Raw genomic sequence first — 21799 nt, forward strand, 5'->3', positions numbered from 1 at the left:
AAAGGAGCAGAGCGCAAGAAAAAATTAAATTTTCCTACAAATACATTGCCTAGTAGAGGAGCAGCGTGTAGAAGAAAAATTAAATTTTCCTACTAAGGCATCGCCAGTAGAGGAGCAGAGTACTGGAGAAAAATTAAATTTTCCTACTAAGGCATTGCCTAGTAGAGGAGCAGAGTGCAAGAGAAAAAATTTTATTTTCCTGCTAAGGTATCACCTAGCAGAGGAGTTAGAGAGCGAGTGTGTTGAATTTTTATTTTCCTCACCTAGCAGAGGAGTTAGAGAGCGAGTGTGTTGAATTTTTATTTTCCTGCCTAAGGTATCACCTAGCAAAGAAGTTAGGGGGCGGGGGTATTAAATTTTTATTTTCCTGCTAAGACATTGCCTAGCAGAGGAGTTAGAGAGCGAGGGCGTTGAATTTTATTTTCATACTAAGGCGTCGCCTAGCAGAGCGGTTCGCACTCTGTCGATTTTTTTCACCCTAGTGGTTTAAAAGCATCAGAGATAAATTCAGAAGAAGTAGTGAATGCAAACTCAAAATACTCAATATGACAGAAAACGAGTTCGTACATACCAAAAGTGCACAAAAACGAGAGATGTAAACGTCATAAATCCATAGTCGCATAATAATATGAAAAGTAAAGCAGTGCAGAAAATAACAGAATATGGCCCGAAGGCATACAATGTCTGCGTAAATGAAAAATAACATATGTAAAGGAGCTCGGTCTAAGAATAGGGTGGGGGGGGGAGACTCGCTATGAAACCATCAAGGTCGATGAAGTCAGTTGGGGCGTCTGGCGGAGGATAGCCCTGAGCCTTGAATAGGCAGACTGCACCCTCGAAACCCACCTCCAGGAAATGATAAGCTTTGGGGGCGTAGATATCGTTGAACTCCTCGGACTTGAGGAATTCTTCCTTGAATGCAGAGGCTTCGGAAGCATGTTGCGCTTTGGCATCCTTGAGTTCCCTACGGATTTGTGCTGCTTCAGCTTGAGCATTCTTGGACTCTTCCTTCAGCCTCTAGTTCTCCTTCGCGTGGTCTTCTGTTAGTCGCTGAAGCTCCCGTTTCTCTTTTAGAAGCTCCTGTTTCTCCTTCAAAAGTTCGTCACTTTGAGCTTGGGACTCCGAAAGCTCCTTAGCGTGCGTCACTTTCGTCTCATCGATGGTAGCCTGGAGCTGTTCAAGAAGAGCCTTGCCCTCGCGTAATTCTTGGCAGACGCTAGATCGAGTGTCATTAGCGTGCTCCACAAACTTCCCTACGTACATCGTGCCCTGGATAAGTAGCCTAGAGTGAAATGACGACAAGAAAATCATACATGTATTGGACACCAATCTAGAGACTGGAGGGAGAAATATACCTCAGTGATACTGCTGCATGTCCGGCGAGTGAGTTCAGACCAACCCAGTGAACTCATCAACGCTGCATCCGCATTGGAAGGAAGCTGATACATTATCTTCTGAGTCAGTTGAGTAGGACCCCGCCCCACGATGGCCGAATCTGAGGTGTAAGAGGATGTACCCCCGATTCAGGGGGAGGCCCCCTCATCCGACCCTGACCGTTCTGCAGAAGAGACCGACACGTCTGAGATCTCAGAAATCTTGCGCTTACCGTGATGCGGAACTAACAGACTAGGATCACTGGACTCCTTCTTCTTGCTAGACGGAGGAGGGGACTTGTAGGATCAGTGGACTCCTTCTTCTTGCTAGACGGAGGAGGGGACTTGGCTTGAGGAGGTGGAGAGGAGGCTCGCTTTGGGGCAGAGGAGGATGAGCCTGCCTTCTTCTTCACAGCAGTAGGGGAGCTAGCAGGTCTCTTCGCAGTAGTAGAGCAAGAACATGTTTTCTTCTTCTCAGCAGCATAACAATCTCCCTTTGCAGTCATCGTGACTGCTGGAACAACCGACTTCTGGGGGGGCGGATGATGAACTCCCAGCCTTTTTTTTTCGCAGCCTCGCGAAGCAATGCAAAATTCATGACTCTAACACCTGCAAATAAAAACAGTGAATCGAATGAGAATATTATCAAATAAAGCAAACAAAAGAGAAACAGAAGGGGTGAAGAGAATATAATATCTACCGGAGTCCTCCTTTAGCTTAATTTTCGCGGGACTTAACCCGGCATGGCACAAGAGATCTTCAGATAGAAGTTGGGGAATGCTAAAGCATCGGTCTCCTAGTGCACTCAATATCTCCAGATACTCCTTATCCTTCTTGTAACCCTTGGAAGGTTCAGGCTTGGTGAAAGTATGGTACCAATCGGTATAACAAGTCAATTCTTGGGGTGGCTGGATAAAGAAGAAGTATTTTTTCTAGCCCTTAACATGACTAGGAGCCCACTCAAAAACCTTGTGGCTAGACCGCGAAGTCACATAAAATGGTCTTTTTTTTTATCTGGACAGAACTAAAAAGTAGGAGAAAGTGGTGCAATTCAAAGGGAGGCCTAGGGCCGGAATAACACAGCGAAACAACTTATCAAGCGGAGAGCATTGGGATTGAGCAAACCTAGATGTACCTGATAGTACTTTCTCAATTATTGGAAGAAATCGCAAAGGGGAAAACGAAGATTGGCATCAAGGTGGTGTTGAAAGAAGGTGTAGTATCCCTTAGGAGCTAGGTAAGGTCGGTCCTTAGAGGTAGGGATGATGATCTGATGGGAGAGAGGAATGTGCCACAAAGTTCTAATTTTGACTCGCTACCAGGAGGGATGTGGGATGACAAATGACCGTACCATAAGTTATCTGCTTCAAATATGTTCATTTGTTGGGTCACGTGACGAACTTCCTTACCAGGACGACTGTGGTTGGTGACTTCCTCCTCACGGGAATCAAGGGTAAATTCAAGATCAACTAGGGAAGTCCTACTCTGGCTAGACTTGCTAGACCCGCTGGACCTCTCCGAACCACTAGAGGAACTAGACTCGGAATCGGAAGAAGACATAAGTGTTATGGATAATCAAACAGTAAAAGGAGAGAACTTATTCGGAAGAGACGTGAAGGAATACTCAAAAAGCGGCAAGGATGAGCCAGTGACGAGCACAAGTGTGGTGCACGCTCGTGCGGGGCGAGGGCGCGCCGAGCGAGCGTGCGCTATCGAGGCACTCGGCGAGCGTGGTGAGGGTGAGGGGAGAGCTGGTGCTCGGACGCTGGGCGAGGGTGAAACACTCGGGTGTTTGACGACGATATGGCGCTCGGGCAAGCGTGGCGAGCAAGGCGGGCTGAACTGGGAGAGGGTGAGGCGCTCGGGCGAGCGTGGCGAGCAAGGGGTCTGAGGCGCTCGTGCGGGGCGAGGGTGCACCGGGCAAGCGAAGTGCGTGCAGACGGTGATTGTGTGCTGAGAGGCGATCTGGGCGAGTGTGCAGGGGGTGCTCGTGCGGGGAGAAGGCGCGCCGGGCGAGCGTGATGCGCGCTGGTGCAAGCGCTTCGGCAGGAGGATGTCGTTCGTGCGTACGGGCAGTGGCAGGCGCTCAGTGAACTCGCCGAGGGTGTGCTCGGCGTGGGGCGAGCCCCCGATGGAGGCGAAAAAGATGCTGGGCGAGCTGGATGGGCATGACTGCACGGCGAGGGCGTGGCCTGGAACGCGCAAGCGCCGAGCGAGGAGGGGCGGCGCTGCAAAGGGGTGGGGAGTGCGTGAGGGTCACGTGTGGTGGAGTGGTGATGGTGAAGTGGTGCTAGGGTTAACGCGCAGGTAGAGCGTAGAAGGGAGAGAGCTGATGAACGAATTGTAGAGAAAAATTATGTAGGGGAGAAGTGAAATTGAAATGAGGAGATGACTGCTATTTATAGGGGAGCTCAGACCAAATCTTACCATTCAGAACAAGATTGCGATTTGATTTGATAACTTTCCCTTCATAGCAGGATTACGATTTGATTTGTTTCCAAATCTTTGGAGACTGATGAACGGCTGGAAGAAAATGTACAACTCGCAACGGGTAACCCGAGGACATCACAATTAATCGAACTTGAAACCTGCGATTCAGTTCGACTCGGGAGGAAGAGACTGGTGATACCCCATGGATGAGCCCATTACCCCTTGCCCATCAAATACCCATGTATTCTCCTATAAATATCAGGTTTGAACGTTCAGTTAATTAATTCAATATATTGTGGTCAGCAGCACCCTTAGCTGCTCTCCCCATATATCCTCAGTCTCTGACTTGAGCGTCAGAGGGGCTACGCCAGGACATCCTCTTGGCCCCCTTCTAACGATCTTATTTGTGATTTTAGGCTCAGGGTAATTTCAAAACATGCGTCTAGATTAGTAACACTTATTGGAAGTGGATCCTAAATTTCCCGTGAGTATCAACTCTAAACATCTTATATATAGATTTGAATCATACGACGTCATAGTCTTGTTCTAAATGTCAAAGCTAAAAATTTAAAATTCTATTGAGTCTTGGATGCGAGAATAATGTACTCCAACAAGTAGATCAGCTGGTTAATAAGTGGGCCAACAAAGGAGTCCTGAGGAGGATCAAGTTCAATAGCAGGTCATAATCGACTACGCAATAAACCGACACGGATGAGCGATCATTTGTTTCGTTGATTTAACAAATAAATGAGTAGGGATTTAACAAATAAATGAGTAGGAAGACATATATAAAAAGTTATAGAGTAGGTCTCTTGTGAGACCGTCTCACGGATCTTAATCCGTGAGACGGGTCAATCCATCTCTCACAATTGACCCGGTTTGTTTAAATTAGGATCTTTCTCAATTTTGCCCTCAATTTATATAGCAGTGCCCGTTTGCTTAAATTTCTCAATTAAATATTAATCAAACCAGGATCTTTCTCTCCACTCTTCACTATTGTGACCGACGTCTCTCCTTCTCGCTCCCGATTGAAAAATCCCACAAGATTTAGCAATTGGTTTCCAACGGTTCTCGATATATTCTGGGCGATTGTACATGGAATCAACGTTTCTATCCCCTCAAAGTGTCGTTGTAATCTTCGCATTGCCGGTTATTTTTTTCCTTTAATTTGATTCTGGATTTTTTCTTCAAATTTGTTTGTGTGTTTTGGGAATTTTCCTTCATTTATTGTTTTCTGGGTTTCATGGACTACTCAACAACTGGGATGAGGATTCTTGTATCTATTCTATTAAATTCTGTAATTGAGAATGAATTTTGTACAGGGGAGCTCCTAGCCAGGGTTCTTTATCAAGGGAGTAGCAAACCTAAAAAAAGTGTAAGCAAATTGTTGAGAAATATTCATAATAAAGCTGCTGGAAAAGAGATTTTTGAATATATTTCTTACAATTCCCATGCCACATTCATATTTCGCTCGTATAAGTTGAGCCAGCACTTGGCCAAGGTAAGTAATCTTTGAATACATTGCTTCTTTTTTATGTTTATTTTTAAATTACAGTTAAAAAATATTGTTATTGAAGTATCCATCAATAAGTTGGTGTAACTGTAATGGAGAATAACAGCATAGAGCTAGTTTCTTGCAAGGTAAATTACTGGGAAAAAAAGATTAAAAAATAACATTGCATAATTCCTTCTAATGTATTTTTGCATTGTGGTTAAACTTGTAATTGTGTATAGTATCAATTAATCCCAATATATTTCAGCAGCTTTAATGAAATTTTTCTGTAAATTCTGATATCTGTTCTCCTTGATAGTGTACTGCTTCCAAAATGCAGTTGGTATCATTATATTTAGCATTTGTTTCAACATGTTCATCATATGAGGTTGAGAATTTGTTGAATTTGTCGTGCAACAATCTTAGGGTTGTCCTATATTTCCTTGTTTCGACCAATTTGACGACTACAATCTACAATGGAGAATGAAGCTCAAACTGGTATTGAGGAAGGTAATTATTTTTTTTAAGTTAACGATACTATGACTTATCTATGTAAACATATTACTTTATATTGAGAAGGTGGTAATTTACTTGTTAATTTCTAAATGACATAACCAAAATGTTTGAAATTATTACTTTTCATTAAAAAGTGTAATTTCTCCATACCAACTCCTATAAATTTCTATACCTACTGTATAGATTATATGACATTTTATTTTCTATTTTGATGTAATTTAATTTTAATCTGTTTTTGTAGGTCAAAATTTAAATTCAATTGTCATTGTTTGTATCGATGAAGATGATATAGAAATTAATCAAGGTAAGAATAATATGATTTGATTACCTACATTTTAATCATTTTGAAATTTTTGTGATCTTTATTTGTTTGCATATGAACTTTTTTAATTTCTTATAGATAAAACACCGGATGCAGTAGCTATCATTGAACAAAATGTACCTGTACCAGCCAATGAGGGTAAAGTTTCTAAATATCGTGAAAAGTATTAGTTTTTTCTCCAAAGGGTTAGGTTTTTACCCAAAAAATATTACTTGTTTCTGAAATATTTGCAGAAGACACTATGGATTGTGTTGATGTATCTGGTTTTCTTGTTGGTATGACAAGAGAAACAATTGATGATATGCATCAGTTGTACTGTAAACATGCTCGTGCACTAGGTTTTAGTGTCCGTAAATCAACCACTAGATGCTATAGCAATGAAGTTGTGGTAGAGAAATATTTTGTATGTTCTTGTGCTGGAGTAAAGAACTCAGGAAATGCAGATATCTTCAGTGATGCATCATCATCTAGAAAAAGATCAAATTCTTGTCTTACACGAACAGGATGTAAGGCTTCTTTGAGGGTGAAACTGAATGACGACGGTGTTTATGAAGTCCTAAGTCACGTGATGGAACACAATCATCCATTCACTAGGACAGAGTGGGGCCACCTTCACCGTTCAGAAAGAACAATTACAAAGGAGAAGGGTAAAGCTATTGAGGATATGATCACTTCTGGTATGAGATCAAGTGATTCTTTCCGTTATATGGTACAAGATGCAAGGGGGGAAGAAAATGTTGGTCATACCATGAAAGACCACATGAATTTTGTGAACCGTATGAAGATGAATGCGATAGAAGGTGGTGATGCACAGACGGTAATTGAAATGTTGCAAGAAGAAGATACTAAAGAGGAGGACTTTTATTTCAAAGTCAAATTAGATGATGAAGGAAGATTGTGTAATGTGTATTGGAGGGATTCGATGATGAAAGAAGATTATAGGATATATGGTGATGTCATGGTCTTTGACACGACATATCGCACTAATAAGTATAATCTGATATGTGCTCCATTCATTGGTATCAATAATCATTGGAATAATGCGATGTTTGGTTGTGCATTCTTAGCTAATGAGAAATATGAATCGTTTCAATGGTTGTTTGAAGTTTTTAAGAAATCAATGGGAGGAAAATGTCCAATCACTTTGTTCACTGACCAAGATCAAGCAATTGCAACTGCAATAGAGAAGGTATATAAATATTGAAATGTAGTTTACTGTTTTTTTAGATAATTGTCATAGTTTCTTTCTTATTTTGCATGTGAAACTTTTAAGAGATAATTTAAAACCTTGAAAGAGTTTATTTGTTGCTTCTGTGATGGTGCAGATTATTGGCTGCCCTTTGTTGTTATACATAATCCAATATTTAGTAAGTACTGAAATTATGTACATTATCAATGTTTGATGCAGGTTTTCCCACAAACAAGGCATAGGCTGTGCTTATGGCACCTTCAACAAAATGCTGTCAGTAGATTTGCACAATTGAAAAGTGAGAATTCCTTTAAAGTGGCCTTTAAGAAATGCTTGTCAGGTTGTGCTAATGAAAATGAATTTGAAAGCTGCTGGAAATCCATGATTTCAGAATATAATTTAGAAGATCATTCTTGGTTTTGTCGCTTGTATGGATTGAGGGAAAAATGGTGTACTGCTTTAAGCAAGGATTTTTTTTCTGCTGGTATTCTTTCTTCACAAAGAAGTGAAAGCACAAATCATGCCATTGGATTTAATGCAAAGAAAAGCACCAGTTTAGCTGAATTTTATGGTATTTTGAAGGCAACAATAAAGCATTGGAGGATCAAAGAACAAAATAATGAATTCCAATGCTCAAAGTCGGTTCCCGAATCCGTCCTACCAATGACTGGGATGTTGAAGCATGCTTCTGAGGTATATACACTAACACTTTTCAGAGAATTTGAGTCTGAGTTTCTGAAATCAATTTCTACTTGTTCTACTATTGTTTTGGTTGAAGATAGTATGATGGTTTATGACGTTTCATCTCATGATGCCAATGCATGTACCCATCGTGTTGTGTTTGATTGTCTTAGAAATATGATCACGTGCTCTTGCAAGAAATTTGAGGAGTGTGGTTTCCTATGCTATCATTGTTTAAGGGTCCTGCACATAAATTCTGTTGTTAGTATACCAGAATTTTATATTCAAAAAAGATGGACCAAGTTTGCCAAATCTGAAATATGGGATAGGTTAAACAATAGAATTGAGAGATCAGAGAAGGCTGAGGACTGCATTCCTTGGCGTCATGAAATGGCACGCAAGTATTATAATTTGGTGTTGAAATCCCAAGGAAATGAGGAAGCAAGAAGAATTGTTGAGGAAGGATACAACAGAGATACATTATCTGTCGATACTTTGATGACTTCATTGTCTTCCACCGAGCAATCAGAGACTTCTGTGCATTCATATTCATCTAATGTTGTTCGAGATCCTGCTCGTTCTATTACAAAAGGAAGAAGTCAAAGGATAAAAGGACATTTCCATAAAAAGAAGAAGAAGAGAACTGTTGAATCAAATTTAATTCCAGCAAAGGAATTTGGTTCCAAAACTCCAAATGTTCATTTATTTTAGTGTATTTTTATTATTTGAATTCTGAAATTTGGATATTGTTTAATTTTGGGATATAAACTACTTCATTTTTAAATTGTAATTCTTGATATTTTATTAGTTCTTAAAGATATGCTTGTTCCAGTAATGGTACAACGAAAAAAACTTATTGATTATGGTCCCTCATGCAAAGTCTGACTTTTCCAGACATTTAGTCAAGTATTCGAATGAATTGAGTTTAATTACTGCTCTTTTGTTAATGTAATAATGCATTTGTTTTGATTTTAAGCTATGTTTTCTTTCGAGTTTTCAAAAACATGATTGTTTTGCTTTATATATACATCAAATTCTACATCACGTTTGATTGACCGTTTTTATATATACATCAAATTTTAGAATGACCGTTTTTTTATATATACAAATTCTACATCACGTTTGAAAAACGGTCATAATTCAGAATGTCACCTCTTAAATTTCAATTCTAGAGATATGTTAATTTATATATACATCTGACATAGTGTTTTACATAGAAGACGAGAAATGTAGAAGCAAAGAGGGTAAGCAACTCAGCATAACTTCTATTTTTATGTTTGCACATTAGGAAGGAGTTTTAAACTGGGGATAATAGGATCTACAGAAAACACAAACTGCAGCAAAATAAAATGTATTTGCAGCACATTCACAAATCAGTTTTCCTTAGAAGGTTGATTTTGTTCACCAAACAAGTCAAAATTCAGAATGTCGCCTCTTAAATGGCTAAAAAGTTAAAAATATCACAACCCAATATGTTGCAAAATGTTTTGTTTCTTTTTCTTCTTGATCTCTGCTGCATCTCTCTTTAAGGCCATTTTTTCAGCTTTCTTCTTGTAGAAATCAAACACTTTACTCAAAACATCGGATCTCAATTCATTTACCTCACTAAGCACAATGGTTGTACATATTTCAGCTCTAATACCACGTCTTATATCAGCCTACAATAAGTCAAACAAAAAATCAATTATAACTTTAAGATTAAAAGAAGAAAGTTAGTTAATACACCATAAGTCAAATTACCATACCTTGAACAAATTTGGAGATGAGTATACTACACCTTCAAAATACTTCATGTGATGCATCAGATATACACCACTATCAACGTCCCTCTTTTTTGTTTTCCAATTGAAGGCCACATTTTCAATCTCATATTTCAAAATTCCATCAGCTCCTTTAACATAATTGTTTGCTTTCAAGAACATAACCATTTCATTATACTACAAATTGAAAAACAGGAAATAAGACTGCATCATTTAAAAAAAATAATAATAATAATGCATCACATCAAAATAATGAAATTCAAGTATTTTAGGCAGTATACCACTATGTGTGCAGACTGAAAGAAGGAATTTTCAGATTCATCATACTTCCAATTGTCTAGATACTGAATTTTTTGTTCACGAAAGTTGATAACAACTGCAGCGACATGGTTATTGAAACGAAATGGCAGAAAAATCTACATTTTCAAAATAAAGATAATTGTTAGTGAAATATTATTATTTAATAGCAATAAATTTCGAATAAAATCTAAAACAAGAATAATAAATATTTCCACGGTTTCTTACCATCTCAACCAAGCTCAAATCATAACTATTTTGGCTCAACCAATCATTCCAACAACTCCTCATACCAATTTTAGCAATGTCGACATCATGATCCACATAAACAAGCTTTTCCAAAGAATCAAAAACAATTCAGATTTCAACAACACTAATAACAATTCTAAAAAAAAAAAAGAAACACATGATAATTTTAAATCTTACACTTTGGGTGAGGTTGAAGCAAAAACGTTTGTGTTTCTTTTCAATTGCTTCTTCATCATTGATTGATAGAGACCATGCATCAATGACGGAAAAAAATATTTCGTTCAATGGACTCAATGATAAGATGTTCTCTTTTGAAACAGTACAAATACGTCCACAACGAAACAGCATCTCCCTGAAAATTGAAAATATATAAAAAAATTAGAATACTTTTTGCACAAAAAATGATACGTTTTTCACAAAAAGTAATACTTTGCATAAAATACTCGAATTATAGATTCATTAATAACTTACTCTTTACTCAATGTGTCGTCAACAAATAGACAATAATCAACCAATTCTTTCTGTTGTCGATCAAAACCAGACAGGACATTTTTGTTGCTATTTATGAATTTTGAAAGATATCCAATCTCTTCATTATTAAGCCAAAAATCATCTGATCCAACATCAGATGAATTTGCTCCAACCCCTTCATTATAAAATCCATTGTCAGTTTCCTCCTCCCCAACACCATTTCCATTTTCAGCTTCAGCAACTTGTCCTTGATCCGGTGTCAGGAGATCAAATGTGGGCATCCCTTCAGTCAACTTTTTAACAATTTCAAATTTTTCAACTACTTCATCAACATATTTCTGAACTCTAGGATCAGAAAAGAAGTTTTGACTATCTGACAAAACATGTGATTGAGAACTTCCAACATTCTTCTTTTCCATTGTCTTCATTTGTTTCAACAAATTCATCATGTGATAGTCTGAAACCACTGAAATGTCCCTCTTCAGCAAAAGCAAAGTCTCATGTACTTCCTAAAGTTGTACAAGAAATAAATTGATTAATAATCAAGGAACGTAAAGAAAAGCATGCAGTAATAAAACATGAAAAATATCTTACATCTTTAGCAATCTTTCGGATCTCAAAATTATCAAGTTTGTCGGCAGGAAGCTTATATTTAATGAATCTGGATCCAGAATCATTAAATCCATCAGAAACCAATGGAATTTCATTCATTTCCTCCACCAAAACACTTGAGCGATGTTCTTTTTCCTCCACCGTTGTCTTACCATTCAAACTGACAGGGTATGTGCCAATAACCCATTCTCCTTGCCCGTATTCCCCTGCAGCTGACTCTTCTTTGATTCTTATGCGAATCCTCTCATTGGTCCAATGTTGAATGAGAGGTAAAGTACATCGTTCAGCAATGCCATGCCACTTCAGCTTGTGGAAATATAAAATTTGTAAAAGTAAAACACAACCATTCACATTCTTCTGAAGTGGATTGATATTGTACTTGTGCACACCGTTACAAAGCTTTTTCAAGACATACGTACACCAGTCGTAATCTGAAATCCTCTCCACCTGAACCAATGATTTCACAACACCGAAACTGACCAAACGATTTGAACTAGGATTTAAAAATGAACACAAACTGTAAAGGATGAAAAATCTCTTAAAATCATCCCCTCCATCTGTCAACCTTGTCTGAATAACATCCTTCAACGAGCTCAATGGTGACCGGGCATGTATACCATAATCATCCTTTAGTTTCACCAACAAATCTAAATGCTCATTACGTCCCAACTTCAAAACATCAATTCCATTACTCCGTGGCAATAAGAAGACATCATGAACATCATCCGCAGTGACAACAAAGCTTCTGTTGTTGTCAATTTTCAACATTCGGCTGGCTCCATTAAAATTTTTAATCAACCATTTCAACATTTTTTTAGGGTAGGACGTAATAGACAAATGGAGCAAGCCACCAAAACCAATGCTCCTTACTGCATCTCTTTGTTGGTCATTAAAATTTTGTATGAGCTTGTATAGACCTTGTGGTCTGCATTGTGTAACAAAACCTCTGGCACACAAACAAAAGCAAATCACCATATATTAGAAAAGCAAAAAAAAAAAACACAATAAAACCTAACAAATAAAAATATATAAGTAATTATTTATTCAGAAATATCAAACCAGAAATGACATGCCAAAAGTGATACTTTTGCTGAAACAATTAATACATTTAAATTAAAAAGTAATATAAGCAAACCACAAAAAAAATTAAGAAAACAAAATCAGCATATATATTAGAAAATAATGTCGAAGAAGCAATAACTAAATAGAAGTGAGACTTTTGAGCTAAAAAATAATACATTTGAGGAAAAAGGTGATACCTTTTACCATCTGGTTTGATAGGAGGTTCCTCCTCAAAATGGGAGAGCTTGCTGTTCTTTGCAACGTTTTTTCTTTAAGAAATAAAAAAGTTAAGAAAAGAAAATCAGTATAGATATTAGTAAGCAAATCAAATAATAATATCATCTTTTAAAACATCAATATGAAAGCAGAACTGTGAAACCAAAAGTGATACTTGAGCTGTAAAAAGTGATGCCTTTGATTAAAAAATTAATACTTTCTGAAACAACGATAAGTAAGACACACTCTAAACATCAATATGAAGCAGAATTGGGAAACCAAAAGTGATACTTGAGCTATAAAAAGTAATACGTTGGAGTAAAAAATTAATACTTTTTGAAACAACGATAAGTTAGACACACTCTAAACATCAATATGAAAGCAGAACTGTGAAACCAAAAGTGATACTTGAGCTGTAAAAAGTGATACCTTTGATTAAAAAATTAATACTTTCTGAAACAACGATAAGTAAGACACACTCTAAACATCAATATGAAAGCAGAATTGGGAAACCAAAAGTGATACTTGAGCTATAAAAAGTAATACATTGGAGTAAAAAATTAATACTTTTTGAAACAACGATAAGTTAGACACACTCTAAACATCAATATGAAAGCAGAACTGTGAAACCAAAAGTGATACTTGAGCTGTAAAAAGTGATACCTTTGATTAAAAAATTAATACTTTCTGAAACAACGATAAGTAAGACACACTCTAAACATCAATATGAAAGCAGAATTGGGAAACCAAAAGTGATACTTGAGCTATAAAAAGTAATACGTTGGAGTAAAAAATTAATACTTTTTGAAACAACGATAAGTTAGACACACTCTAAACATCAATATGAAAGCAGAATTGGGAAACCAAATGTGATACTTGAGCTGTAAAAAGTGATACCTTTGAGTAAAAAATTAATACTTTTTGAAACAACGAAAAGTTAGACACACTCTAAACATCAATATGAAAGCATAATTGTGAAACCAAATGTGATACTTGAGGTGTAAAAAGTAATACTTTTGAGGAAAAAAGTATTACTTTTGAGGAAAAAAGTAATACTTTTGAGGACTTTTGAGGAAAAAAGTAATACTTTTTGAAAAAACGATAAGTAAGACACACTCTAAACATCAATATGAAAGCAGAATTGTGAAACCAAATGTGATACTTGAGCTGTAAAAAAGTAATACTTTTGAGTAAAAAAGTAATACTTTTGAGTAAAAAAATAATACTTTTTTAAGCTGTAAAAAGTAATACCTTTGAGTAAAAAATTAATACTTTATTTAATGACCAAATTCATGCAAAAATTAACCAACAAAAACAATATCAAAGAAGCACTAACTAACAAAAAGTGATACTGTATAGGTAAAAAATAATACATTTGAGGAAAATGGTGATACTTTTTACCTTTTAGCAATTAGTGTGATAGAAGGTTCATCCTCGTGAAGGCAAAGCTCGTTGTTCTTGGTAACTTGTTTCCTTTTAAGAAAGAAAAGGAAAAGAAAGTAATAGTTTTCTAAACATCAATATGAAAGCAGAATTGGGAAACCAAAAGTGATACTTGAGCTGTAAAAAGTAATACTTGATTAAAAAATTAATACTTTATTTAATGACCAAATTCATGCAAAAATTAACCAACAAAAACAATATCAAAGAAGCACTAACTAACAAAAAGTGATACTGTATAGGTAAAAAATAATACATTTGAGGAAAAAGGTGATACTTTTTACCTTTTAGCAATTAGTGTGATAGAAGGTTCATCCTCGTGAGGACAAAGCTCGTTGTTCTTGGTAACTTGTTTCCTTTTCAAAAAAGAAAAGTAAAGAAAGTAATAGTTTTTTAAACAGCAATATGAAAGCAGAACTGTGAAACCAATAGTGATACTTTTGGCTAAAACTAAAAAATGATATGAAAAGTGATACTTTTGAGATAAAAACTAATGCATTTCAGAGAAAAAGTAATACCCCTTGTCAGTTGGCTCGATAGAAGTGTAAACCTCAGTATGGGAAAGCTTCCTTTTCTTTGCAACTTTTTTGGATTTCATATTTGCAAATTACCTTGCATATTATTCAAACAATCATCAAGTTGGTGTTATAATTAAAAAATTTCAATTTGTATAAACATAAATGGAAACAAACATATCAATAGAACAACACCATAACCACATATCCAACAAAAAAGCAAAGTTAAACAGTGAAAAAGCTTCCACCACATAGCTTTCTGAAGCTCCATTAAGTTTCTAAAATTCAAGCAAGTGATTTAGATTGACTTCGTGTGTAATCCAAACGTATTTTACGTAAAGGCCTTTTCTACACACCAAAAGTATCACCACATGACATGAATCGATTAATTAATCTAACACAACAGGGAGATGGAGTACCAAATAATCTGATACACATACAAGGCAGTCCTGGCATTGAGGCAAACATTGGCTTCATGGTTAGGCGCCAGATTGCGTTAAAAGACTGTGCCTGGACAGGTCTCAAGCCTAGACCACAGATTCCAGAATTCTAATAATTGTGATCCAAGCAAATTGTATACATATAGCCTAGATAGGAATTCCAGGCGTATAATCCCAAGTCAGAAACTGAAATGCATACAAAATTGAATTGAAAACATCTAACGATATGCATGAATCATTTACAAATTTATCTCATCCGTATATTCATCATTCTCAATTCCACAATTCAGTCCAATAAAAACAAGATGAAATTTAGTTTCAATGCTTATCCTCCTCTCAGCACATCCAAACGGGAGTAGAAGATAAAAATAATCTCAGTTTGAGCAACACCAATTTAATGTAATGTTGGAATTGCGGGAAGAGGTTACTACCGAAATAACTCATAGCTGCCACCATGATTAAAACAGAAGATGCATAAATACTAAAATCATTGTATGAAACTACAGGAAGTAATATTAATTCTTTAATGAGTCACATTTAAATAACAGTGCGGCAGTCACAATAATCAGTAACCCATGGTAAAAATGAAAGCTATTATCTAAAGATGCAATTCTGGAAAAACATATCCTGCACGATTCGTACTGCAGCAGAGATTCCCTGTTTGGACTGGACCAGGCAGCGCTCGAAACTCAGTGTATTGAAAAAAATCAAGGAATTTAACAGGTGTGGACGGGTTAGAAAACGAACCGGGTTAAAAAGATCCGTCTCACGGATTAAGATCCGTGAGACGGTCTCACACAAGTTTTTGCCAAAGTTATAACAGAAGGACTATTTTTTTCCTTATTCAGAAATTTTAATGCATTGTGTTGATTTTGAATTAGCACAAACAAGAATTTGACATTAATATACTATAAACACAAATAAGCTACCTCTAATATTTATGTGGGAATGACACTAGAGTGTCATCGTTACTGTCACTGTTCACAAAATGTACATAAAAACGACACTTGCGAAGTAATTGGAATAAAAGAAAATAACACAAGACTGTTACAAATAAATTTATATGAATTTCATAGCAGTGGAACTTTGGTTAGACCTTATTTAACTTCAAGTAAATTTACTCAGCTTTCAATTGAAAAACTACTAAATATCATTTTATTGTTATTGAACAATGACTCTGATCCAATGCTATCCTAATTAATCCTCGACTTTCAAGCATAATTCTATATTTTCCGGCGGATTCGTCGTCTTCATCTCGATTCTTGGAGGATTCATCGTGTTATTCTCGGACATTACACGTACACCGATCTCCTTATTTTGAGTTGTACTAGTATCCTTGAGATTTGATTTGGTTGGGGCACCCTTTGGGTGTTTCTTGTAAATGAAGTACAATATCATTTGAAGAACTCCGAGTAAAAATCCCAAAACATTTGGAAACTGGATTTACAAGAAAATAATAATAAATTAATTATTGGATGCAATTTAATTAAAAGCAAAAAAAGAAAAACAAATAAAAGACCTTTTTTATTTTTATTTTTGTACTTACTGCAATGTAGTAGTCTTTCACGAAAAACCCATAGAAGAACCACATTGTAGCACTAAGGGTGAGGAAGAATGATAGAGTGAATGGCATAAACTCTACGCTTTTTGTTTGTATCACTCGTTTCTGCCCAAAAAAATTATATCAACATATTATAAATCATTTAAAATAAAAAATAAATAACTTTCACCTTAAATAATAAGTTATTAATTAATTATTTCATTTTTTAAAATATGTTTTTTTTAAAAAAATGAGACATGTTAACTTGTATAGTCTTTTGAAAAACGACAAACGCTCGATTTTACAGATTTTTAATAATAAAAAAAATTTCATTGGTTTTTGGATCCGAAATGGATTTTTTTTCTAAATTGTAAGAAAATGTATAGCATATTACCATGATGCTTAAAGGAGCTGCGAATACAGCTACATTAACTGCGGCACATGTCCATCCTACGAGAGAGACCCTATTCGATCCTTTAAATACAAAGAAAGAAATTGCCACCACCAACCCTATTACTCCCACATTGAGTATTAGAATCAACCGTATGGTAAATATCTGCAAATATAATCAATTATAAAGTAGAATGTGATATGTGATAATTAATATTAATAAAATTAAATTAACTATATATATATATATATATATATATATATATATATATATATATATATATATATATATATAGATCAAGTAAGATGTAAGCAAAAATAAAAGAGGAGATATGGAATAAAGGAATAATGCTCGAGCTGGAATGTTAAATTTCGATTCATAAAAATGTTCCTAAGGTTTTTAAATTATGTAAATGAAATTGACAAATAAATATATCGAACTCGACCCTCAACAGACAGACAAAGCTAAGTTTGTGCTCGATCAAACATAAACAATTGGAGATTGAATCGAAACTCCTTTTTTTAGACTTCGCAGTCGTACTTAAGTTCATACATCACCAATATGAATTCAGAAAAGGAAAAGAAAATCTTTCAATCTCATAATTTGGCCTGGTTGCTACATGATGTTCGTTGATTCTGCCCCTTAATTCAAGAAATTTTTTCATGGCTTTGGTCCTATGACAAATCAAAATTGGTCTTAGAATAATAAATTGTTATACATACTTTCAGTCATTTGTCACGAGGAAATAAAGATATATCAGTCATATCCGGCTTAATGCCACAAAAATCAATTTATTGCATTAATTTCAGATTTTAATTCTTTAAAAATACAATTTTTTCGGGATAGAAAAAATTTAGAAAAATAAAGTATTACCTTAGCCTTTTTCTGTGCATATATAAAATATATGAAGAGATAAATGGACTCGATAACGCATCCGATGCAATTAACGGAAACAATCAAGATCGCATTTGTCTTGAGAATCGCATAGTATAACAATAAGGATGCACTCATAAGTGCCACTGAATATGGTATTGATTGAAACCCTTCCGACGATTTCCTCTTGCAAATTGTGTAAAATGTAGGCCTGTTCAAACAAAAAATACAAATTTTTTCATGGACGAGCTAAATAGAAATATAAAGGTTAATAACTTATTTTTTCGCGATCCATGTCGTTCGTGATGCGCCAAAAACTTTCCGCGTCTTATAGATTTTGATGCATTTGGTCCCCGATGCTCATTCAAATTTTTTGCAAGGACTTTTCGGACAAAATGCAAACAATTGGGAATCAATCGCAAAAAGTTATTATCCAAAAATATAATTTTAACAGTAACCAAGTATTTTAAAAATATGATTATCTTTAAAAAAAATTAATCGGATAAAATTTGTTTTTTGGACCGATAATGCTTTGTAACATTGGTTAGTTGTCTTACACTGGTGCCAAGAAGACGAGAAACCCGATAATATTCCCTGTGGAAATTGAAAATTAAGCCCAAAATATCAAAAGTATTCCAAGTGTAGCCAAATTATAAAGTAAAAGTTATAAAATGTAAAATAAAGCAGCAAAATTGAGAATTACGTTAGGGGTGAAATGAAATGAAATCAAAGTGAAGAGTAGCCGCCATTTTACATATTCGAGCTCGAGCATGTATTTTTTTTGGTTGTTTCAGTTCATTTAGTAACTTTCTTATTAATTGGGCACTATTATGTAAAAATGCTCAATTTCAGCTTGCAGTTTTGAATTTGAATATATCTAAAAAATGAACATGTTCAACCTTATACCAGCCTGATAATTGAAATTTAGAGTCGAACAATAACCGCTGATCATGTGTTAAAAATAAAACATTTGAGGTTCAAATTTGGCTCAAGAAAAATAATGAATGAATATACACGAGTCCAATAATTTCAGTAAGAATCGAATAATAATCAAACGACATAAAAAATTTGAGTGTCGATTCAATTCATTTGCACCCCTGATCCTCATATCTTTTATTGATAGTTGTTTGATACATACCCAAAAGGCCAAATCCTAAAGCCAACTGATCGGAAGAAGGTATTGCCATTGTAAGAACACCGGCCAAAAAATGTTGTACTTAGAAAGAGATTTGAGGTGGTTGCTACATTTAACTTTGATTGAAAGTATATATAGCTAAAATTTAACCAGAATTATATGTACGTAGTTGGGCAGAAGTATGATCTTTAATAAATAAATATATGGCCATTGGCTAAATGATGAAACATTTGTTTTTTCACAGTAAATCAGTCGCCAAACACTTTGAGTGGTCTTTAATCTTTAATACGCTTTATCTGCCAACCAAGGCAAGTGAAATTTGTTTGCATATTAAAACTTTTATTTTGTTATGTTTATTTTTTTAATAAAATTAATGGTAAACTTTTAGGAAAATAATTAATATGTGTGTTTTGAAGACCAAAAGTATGGACATCTAATATTGTTTTAAATACCACCGAGCGATTATCCGTAAAAAAAATAGATTACCATTATTTTTAAAATAGAACTTATTCTGTATATATTTGTTTGCATTTACAAAACACAATTTATATTAGAATATATATACATAATCCTAAATTTTGAAAATTATCACATTATAAGATACATCTATTTCATATATAAAAATTAGAATATTGTTATTAACACTTAGAAATCAATGCATTGTTTTCGAGGATTCACCGCACTCACACGAGTAAAGATATCCTATGGGATCTAATGAATTTGATAGTGTAAGACATATCTATATATCCATATTAAAACATGCGCGTTTTGGAAAAAGGTTTTCTCAGTTGCACATACCTTGTCACTCTTATTACTGAAAGACACAACACAACACATCGTCATCGAATTCATTTAATAACACATCATCATAGAAGTCATTTGTAACTCTCAATATACCAATTGTTGCATATTTGATCAGGATATATATGAGTTGAAGGGAACATATTATATGCTAACCATAACTTAATGTTCTTGTAGGCAGTATCAGTGTTACCTGTGGGATCATGAGACGATGCTACTAAACGCAATTACCATGATCTAGTGGGTGCAATCATACTTGAGTTCTGACGTTCTTGATCAAGGGACTGAAGAAATAAATCTGGTTAATTAAAGTAAGATTGAATAGGAACAAATGTTGTTCTGAATCACATGAAGTTGTGAACTCACGGCTAGCTGTATCCCTGAACAATTTAGGGTCACACAATTATTGGATTTTGTGTTCCCATTGAGATAGTAAGGTTCAAAAAGTTGAATTTGACGACTGAAACAACTCGTGCTATTAAAATACCATTAGAATTTTTTTTGTTGTAAACTATTTTTCGAAAATTTCATTTAAGCGTATGCATGGAATAACAGTTGTCAATTAAATATTATAAAACAAAAGTATTGAACTACTGATAAAAATACTACAATTAAAAAGAATATTTGATCATCAAACCTTAGACTATTATTTAAAATAATTCAAATATGCGACATACAAAGTCCTGTCATCCATCAACATATAAAAGCGAATGTGTATAAAAATATCCATTTTTACTCCTAACTCATAAACATAATGTGCGGAAAAATATGGTCATCAGATTAGAGTGCGCACATCTAGCCCCGCCTACTCAATTTTCGGCTCCTCCAGTCTCCATATCAATATGCTTACCTGCATCATTCACATCTAGTTAGTCTAAAGACTCAACACGCCTGAATCTTAATAGAAAGTACATATACAAAACATGCAACAATGAAAAATATTTTAATTAAAATATATTTCATGCTCTCAAAAGCACAAGCATAAACATGACATGTCAATGCATAAGTGTGTCCATATGACATCATATCAACATATATGTTTTCAATTTTCTTTATTTGAATTTCGTTCATTACCCATCCATTGAGCCTTGGCCTTACATGTTCCTGTTCGTGCTCGTATTAATAACAACCAAATCCATTCCTTCAAAACATGTCATCGTATTTATTCAAACTAAGCATGCAATGTATTTTTCGTATTTGCATAAAAATTCGTGATCATAACATCATATACATTTTAAAAATGCAATTTTAGTGTTCAGAACGCTGCTAGGACCGCTTACTCCATTCGGTGCAAAATGAACATTTTTTTTACATTTTGCCTGTCACGCCCCGAGACCGAAGCGTAGGTGACATCCGGCATTGTTTAACAATTAGATTGAAAAAAAAATAAAGTATCGTATCAAATCAAACCAGTCTTTTTCATAAATAAAGTATTGTCTTACGATGACAATGAAATAAAATACATCAGAGTTTCAAATAGCGGAAACGAAAGGAAAGCAAAATCTTGAGTTCTGATCTTGATCTTCGATTCACCAAACCCAGAAAACATCTTGCTCTTCTTCATTCATTTGCTCCTCATTTTTATCTGAAATTTGTAAGGTGAGTGTTTTGGGAAACACTAAGCAAGTGGGGGTCGTTTGATTTCCAATAATACATATAGAACTTAATCTTTAAAACATTTCTTTAACAAACTTTCAAATCTTGTTACTTTTAACTCATCATAACGGAAACGAAACAAATATGAGACAGAGGTTATCAGACGATTCAGAGCAGTTCAGAAACAGATCGATTCAGAACAAAACATATCAGAACAGACAGAACACTGTTACGTATCTCATTTCCATAGTCAAATTGTCCCCAATATGTTGGTCCTCTAAGGGGTGAGGCCAGAACATGGTTTTATACCCACCAATGGGGGCTAGAACAGAACATGGTTTTATACCCACCAATGGGAGCCAGTATAGAACATGGGTTTATACCCACCAATGGGGGCC

General features: G+C 35.2%; 3 protein-coding genes across 17 annotated transcripts; 1 reads left to right on the forward strand and 2 right to left on the reverse strand.

Moving 5' to 3' along the window:
* The first annotated feature begins 4601 nt into the window (after positions 1 to 4601).
* On the forward strand, positions 4602 to 8803 carry LOC140837264 (protein FAR1-RELATED SEQUENCE 5-like). Of its 11 annotated transcripts, XR_012119257.1 has the most exons (7): positions 4602 to 5805; positions 6053 to 6115; positions 6212 to 6271; positions 6367 to 7322; positions 7542 to 7620; positions 7905 to 8015; positions 8345 to 8505. XR_012119257.1 is itself a non-coding variant. In XM_073203367.1 (6 exons), exons 1-6 carry the CDS (start codon positions 5772 to 5774, stop codon positions 8712 to 8714), a joined length of 1977 nt encoding a protein of 658 aa, XP_073059468.1. In that variant the 5' UTR covers positions 4602 to 5771; the 3' UTR covers positions 8715 to 8803. The 11 variants fall into 11 exon arrangements, 10 of the variants coding, with proteins under 10 accessions (XP_073059468.1, XP_073059469.1, XP_073059467.1 ...); XM_073203367.1 differs by having other exon boundaries at positions 7542 to 7595; positions 7905 to 8803; XM_073203368.1 differs by having other exon boundaries at positions 7542 to 7595; positions 7917 to 8803.
* LOC140837263 (uncharacterized) lies at positions 8149 to 15082 on the reverse strand. Of its 5 annotated transcripts, XM_073203360.1 has the most exons (12): positions 14629 to 14761; positions 14395 to 14466; positions 14072 to 14143; positions 12652 to 12723; positions 11375 to 12338; positions 10781 to 11289; positions 10487 to 10661; positions 10289 to 10393; positions 10045 to 10179; positions 9749 to 9940; positions 9605 to 9661; positions 8149 to 8246 (listed from the first exon to the last, which is right to left on the reverse strand). In XM_073203360.1, the coding sequence occupies exons 1-12, from the start codon at positions 14706 to 14708 to the stop codon at positions 8238 to 8240; spliced, it is 2442 nt and encodes an 813-aa protein (XP_073059461.1). In that variant the 5' UTR covers positions 14709 to 14761; the 3' UTR covers positions 8149 to 8237. The 5 variants fall into 5 exon arrangements, with proteins under 5 accessions (XP_073059461.1, XP_073059458.1, XP_073059460.1 ...); XM_073203357.1 differs by lacking the exon at positions 8149 to 8246 and having other exon boundaries at positions 9314 to 9661; XM_073203359.1 differs by lacking the exons at positions 8149 to 8246; positions 12652 to 12723 and having other exon boundaries at positions 9315 to 9661.
* A 1028-nt stretch (positions 15083 to 16110) lies between these two features.
* LOC140836161 (bidirectional sugar transporter NEC1-like) lies at positions 16111 to 19146 on the reverse strand. The gene is made up of 6 exons (XM_073201569.1): positions 19008 to 19146; positions 18427 to 18463; positions 17870 to 18080; positions 17000 to 17161; positions 16612 to 16731; positions 16111 to 16502 (listed from the first exon to the last, which is right to left on the reverse strand). The coding sequence occupies exons 1-6, from the start codon at positions 19054 to 19056 to the stop codon at positions 16263 to 16265; spliced, it is 819 nt and encodes a 272-aa protein (XP_073057670.1). The 5' UTR covers positions 19057 to 19146; the 3' UTR covers positions 16111 to 16262.
* Between the last annotated feature and the right edge of the window lie 2653 nt (positions 19147 to 21799).

Source organism: Primulina eburnea, chromosome 7 (genome assembly GCF_022965805.1).
Source record: "Primulina eburnea isolate SZY01 chromosome 7, ASM2296580v1, whole genome shotgun sequence".
Lineage (NCBI taxonomy): Eukaryota > Viridiplantae > Streptophyta > Magnoliopsida > Lamiales > Gesneriaceae > Primulina > Primulina eburnea.